This window comes from Pelophylax lessonae (genome assembly GCF_965119305.1).
Source record: "Pelophylax lessonae genome assembly, chromosome: 2".
NCBI classification, from domain to species: Eukaryota; Metazoa; Chordata; class Amphibia; order Anura; family Ranidae; genus Pelophylax; species Pelophylax lessonae.
Window position 1 is genome coordinate 56635587 of NC_138769.1, and position 6000 is coordinate 56641586.

The 6000-nt window shown below is 51.3% G+C and overlaps 1 protein-coding gene across 1 annotated transcript in view; it reads left to right on the forward strand.

Moving 5' to 3' along the window:
* CPOX (coproporphyrinogen oxidase) overlaps nucleotides 1-5497 on the forward strand; it is a 43915-nt gene extending 38418 nt beyond the window's left edge. The window contains exon 7 of the mRNA XM_082245518.1: nucleotides 5260-5497. Coding sequence (XP_082101644.1) covers nucleotides 5260-5347 — 88 coding nt within the window. The 3' untranslated portion in view covers nucleotides 5348-5497. The remainder of the gene's footprint in view (nucleotides 1-5259) is intronic.
* Nucleotides 5498-6000: the final 503 nt, after the last annotated feature.

Consider the following 6000-nt stretch of genomic DNA (forward strand, 5'->3'; position numbering starts at 1 on the left):
AGTGTGAGAGCGCTGAAAGCTGAAAATTGGTATGGGCAGTAAGGGGGTGTGTGCCCAGTATTGAAGTGGTTAAATCAGATCCTTTGCGTTACTAATGGATCACTGAAGCAAAGTTTTAGAATGTAATGGCTTTCCAGAGTTTGGGCATGCATCACTGTATGTGAAATTATATTCATATGATCATTGGTGTTTCATGTATGGGGGGATGTTGCACTTTGTTTAGCCTGGAGGGTGATGGTTGGTGCTATGGTGGCTCATGCTAAAACACAGCAATCGCAGATTGCCGAGTATTTTTTCTGTCTGGTTCCGTTAGTACACTTTTTAGCTTTAAAGGAGAAGTATAGCCAAGGTTACTTTGGCTATACTTCACCTGTAGGTAAAAGTAGTGCAGTATGTTATGTAGTCCTTTGACCCATTTCCAGCTGACAGCGGTCTAAAGTCAGCTGTCGGCAGACATCACTCACCTGGTCCAGGCTCAAGAAGGATCCACCCAGATGCCTGGACGGGCACTTAGCTCAGCCTCTGAGTGTTCTGCTGAGAGCTTGAGCCAGCCATTCAGCCTGGGCTGAGCGCTCAGTGGGGCTTGATCGTTCAGTTCTCACTACAGAGCCGCCAGGGGACGGATACATTATCAATGCTGAATCCACCTAGGGGAGTATAAATTAGGGATGCACCGAATGTTCGGCGGCCGAACATTATTCGGCCGAAAATAGAAAAAATAGCACTTTCGGTGTTCGGCCGAATAAGTAAAAAGGCCGAATAAATTTGTGCCGAACAATGTCAGCGGCGGTCACTAAATGGCGGCCCGCGCGATGCTTCCGCCCGGACCGCGAGCCCGCTACCTAGGAGTCCTTCAGTCCCCTTCCTCATTGCGGCTCCCTGCTCACACGCCGCCGGTGTCCTGTCCGGCCGCGAGTAGGGGGTGTGACGTCACGCGCGCGTCCCGCCCCCTGCTCCTGACTGCGGCTCCTTCACACTCGGTCCAGCGAGCGTGACACTATGTGCACGCCCCGCCCCCCTGTTCGCGGCTTTTGGCTCCGACCTGGCTGCAGTTCAGGTATGTGGAGCACATTTGGGGGAGAATACGGTAGCTGCACAAGCATTAGTGTGCAGACTGGCATATTTTGCCATATGTTGCCACTTGCCATGCTCATTAGAGTGCCCTATAAAGTGCCCCTTAAAAAAAAATGTGCCCAACAGAGTGCTCCCTTGACATAAAATGTGGCCATCAGCGTGCCCCTTATTTTATGCTAAGGGACATGCTGATGAGCATATTTTATGTTAAGGGGCACTCTGATGGGCATATTTTATGTTAAGGGGCACGCTAATGGGCATATTTTATGTTAAGGGGCACGCTAATGGGCATATTTTATGTTAAGAGCAACGCTGATTTAAATGTTTTGTTTTGCCCATCAGAGTGCCCCCTAACATAAAATGTGCCCATCAGCGTGCCCCCTAAAAATTGGCAAAATAAATGGAAAAAATGCGAAACACCGCGTTCGGTATTCGGCCTTCGGCCAAGCATTTCATTATTATTCGGCTTCGGCCAAGAATTTCATTTCGGTGCATCCCTAGTATAAATGTTTAGTCCATACTTCACTTTTAAAAGTAACCCAGTCATGAGAGATGGGAGGCTGCTGTTTGCTGTTTTTGTTCTAAAAGTGTTAGCTCTCTGGCCATCATGCTCACCCTCTGGCTTCATTAGTTTCGCTGGCCCAGAACATTTGTAGGTTAGGAATGTCTGAAGTGTCAAGAGTCCTTATCTGCGTACTTGTTCTGCGTCAGGGACACCAAAAGTATTAAGGTCCCATGACAACCTCTGCTCTGTAAATATTTCCTTTTAGGTCAGCCCATTTCCTTTTTTTTAGGGTTTTTTTTTTTTTTTTTTTTTTTTCCCACCAGTAGGTTGAATGGGGAAAAAGCAGGCTTGATGCACTCACTCACCCACTCACCCACTCACATACATATGCATGCACCCACCCACTCGCATACATACGCACCCACCCACTCGCATACATACGCACCCACTCACTCACTCACATACGCACCCACTCACTCACTCACATACGCACCCACTCACTCACTCACATACGCACCCACTCACTCACTCACATACGCACTCACTCACTCACATATGCACCCACTCACTCACTCACATACGCACCCACTCACTCACTCACATACGCACTCACTCACTCACATACGCACCCACTCACTCACTCACTCACTCACATACGCACCCACTCACTCACTCACATACGCACCCACCCACTCACTCACATACGCACCCACCCACTCACTCACATACGCACCCACTCACTCACTCACATACGCACCCACCCACTCACTCACATACGCACCCACCCACTCACTCACATACGCACTCACTCGCTCACATACGCACTCACTCGCTCACATACGCACTCACTCGCTCACATACGCACTCACTCGCTCACATACGCACTCACTCGCTCACATACGCACTCACTCGCTCACATACGCACTCACTCGCTCACATACGCACTCACTCGCTCACATACGCACTCACTCGCTCACATACGCACCCACTCGCTCACATACGCACCCACTCGCTCACATACGCACCCACTCGCTCACATACGCACCCACTCGCTCACATACGCACCCACTCGCTCACATACGCACCCACTCGCTCACATACGCACCCACTCGCTCACATACGCACCCACTCGCTCACATACGCACCCACTCGCTCACATACGCACCCACTCGCTCACATACGCACCCACTCGCTCACATACGCACCCACTCGCTCACATACGCACCCACTCGCTCACATACGCACCCACTCGCTCACATACGCACCCACTCGCTCACATACGCACCCACTCGCTCACATACGCACCCACTCGCTCACATACGCACCCACTCGCTCACATACGCACCCACTCGCTCACATACGCACCCGCTCGCTCACATACGCACCCGCTCGCTCACATACGCACCCGCTCGCTCACATACGCACCCGCTCGCTCACATACGCACCCGCTCGCTCACATACGCACCCGCTCGCTCACATACGCACCCGCTCGCTCACATACGCACCCGCTCGCTCACATACGCACCCACTCGCTCACATACGCACCCACTCGCTCACATACGCACCCACTCGCTCACATACGCACCCGCTCGCTCACATACGCACCCACTCGCTCACATACGCACCCACTCGCTCACATACGCACCCACTCGCTCACATACGCACCCACTCGCTCACATACGCACCCACTCGCTCACATACGCACCCACTCGCTCACATACGCACCCACTCGCTCACATACGCACCCACTCGCTCACATACGCACCCACTCGCTCACATACGCACCCACTCGCTCACATACGCACCCACTCGCTCACATACGCACCCACTCGCTCACATACGCACCCACTCGCTCACATACGCACCCACTCGCTCACATACGCACCCACTCGCTCACATACGCACCCACTCGCTCACATACGCACCCACTCGCTCACATACGCACCCACTCGCTCACATACGCACCCACTCGCTCACATACGCACCCACTCGCTCACATACGCACCCACTCGCTCACATACGCACCCACTCGCTCACATACGCACCCACTCGCTCACATACGCACCCACTCGCTCACATACGCACCCACTCGCTCACATACGCACCCACTCGCTCACATACGCACCCACTCGCTCACATACGCACCCACTCGCTCACATACGCACCCACTCGCTCACATACGCACCCACTCGCTCACATACGCACCCACTCGCTCACATACGCACCCACTCGCTCACATACGCACCCACTCGCTCACATACGCACCCACTCGCTCACATACGCACCCACTCGCTCACATACGCACCCACTCGCTCACATACGCACCCACTCGCTCACATACGCACCCACTCGCTCACATACGCACCCACTCGCTCACATACGCACCCACTCGCTCACATACGCACCCACTCGCTCACATACGCACCCACTCGCTCACATACGCACCCACTCGCTCACATACGCACCCACTCGCTCACATACGCACCCACTCGCTCACATACGCACCCACTCGCTCACATACGCACCCACTCGCTCACATACGCACCCACTCGCTCACATACGCACCCACTCGCTCACATACGCACCCACTCGCTCACATACGCACCCACTCGCTCACATACGCACCCACTCGCTCACATACGCACCCACTCGCTCACATACGCACCCACTCGCTCACATACGCACGCACTCGCTCACATACGCACGCACTCGCTCACATACGCACGCACTCGCTCACATACGCACGCACTCACGCACTCACTCACACATACGCACGCACTCACGCACTCACTCACACATACGCACGCACTCACGCACTCACTCACACATACGCACGCACTCACTCACTCACTCACACATACGCACGCACTCACTCACTCACTCACACATACGCACGCACTCACTCACTCACTCACACATACGCACGCACTCACTCACTCACTCACACATACGCACGCACTCACTCACTCACTCACACATACGCACGCACTCACTCACTCACTCACACATACGCACGCACTCACTCACTCACTCACACATACGCACGCACTCACTCACTCACACATACGCACGCACTCACTCACTCATACGCACCCACTCACTGTGAATAAGGGAATCCCTCCCCACTGAGTCTCTATTATGAATTCCCCACAATTGGGATAAACTGATCAGGGTTGCAGTCTATAGCTGGGAAAATCCGACAGGTTGGTTGTGCAGAAGTCGATTTACAACATCCCTTCCCATACATCGATCAAAATTTTGTTAGTCCCTGCTGAACTGGCTGAATGACAAACCATGTATGCCTGGCTTAAGGCTGCATTCACCTGATTCGGGCCACAATTTGAAAACACTCTGAAATACGCGTTGTGCGATTTGTCATTTTAGCAGACGCCATTCAGTTTAATGATGCCTAAAAATGCTGTGTAGTTATGCTGCGATTGTTGCAATGCAATTAAATGAAGCTTGCGGTGCTATTATCACGTGACCATCACAGCAGAACTGTAACCAAATTTTTAGGTGCAATTTGAAATTCATGTGCTGTGATTTTTGTCATTTTTAAGCAGAGCGTTTTGATTCAATATGTCCAGGTGTGAATGCAGCCTGAAGGTGAAGGAAGTGCACTATAAAGCTTCCAATAACCTTTTCTCCATGTAGTAATTTTAATTTTCTTTACTTTTTAGATGGGAGTACAATCATGTACCACCTCCAGAGTCACGGGAAGCTGAAATTCTTGGTATTCTGCGAGAGCCCAAGGACTGGGTACATTGATGTCCCCAAGAAGATGTTGGCGTATCTCATTCCCTGCTTTATTACACTTGTGCCTTGAAACTGAACTTCTGGCAAACAGCCATTCGCAATTTGAATGTAACTTTACTTATAACCTGCCAATTTTTCATTCTGTACAGCCAGTCTTGTGCTTTTTATGTTGCGTTTTTTTTTTCCAAGTTCTTGAGCACCCATTATCAACCTCCGCTAATTGACCACTGGCATTGAAATAGAAACCCCCCCAAATGCCATGTTTGTGACAGTCCAGTGCAGAGTCTTCTGTTTACCAGGAGGTGGGGGTCCTTTGGGTGTCCATGTTACTGCACTTCCTATTTGCTGTCCAGTGGGGAAAGGGTCCTCTCGGGTATGAAAAGAAGAATCTACAGTGGTGTAAGTCAACACAGGAGGACTTTCAGGAACTGTCTGTTGCAAGCCTATCTACAGTTACCTTCACCTAGAAAGTGCTGCTGAGTGACGACAGGATAGTTGGAGAGAGATGTAAATTATGTGTTGTGCTTTAACTGTATATTAAGCTGTGTATCGAGTTTTGCTGCTGGATGAATCCTGTAGCCTTGATCCATACATTCTGTCCTTAGAAGTCCTTACAAGCATGGGATGCTTAAAGGGACACTAAAATCTATGTGTTTTTTTTTTTT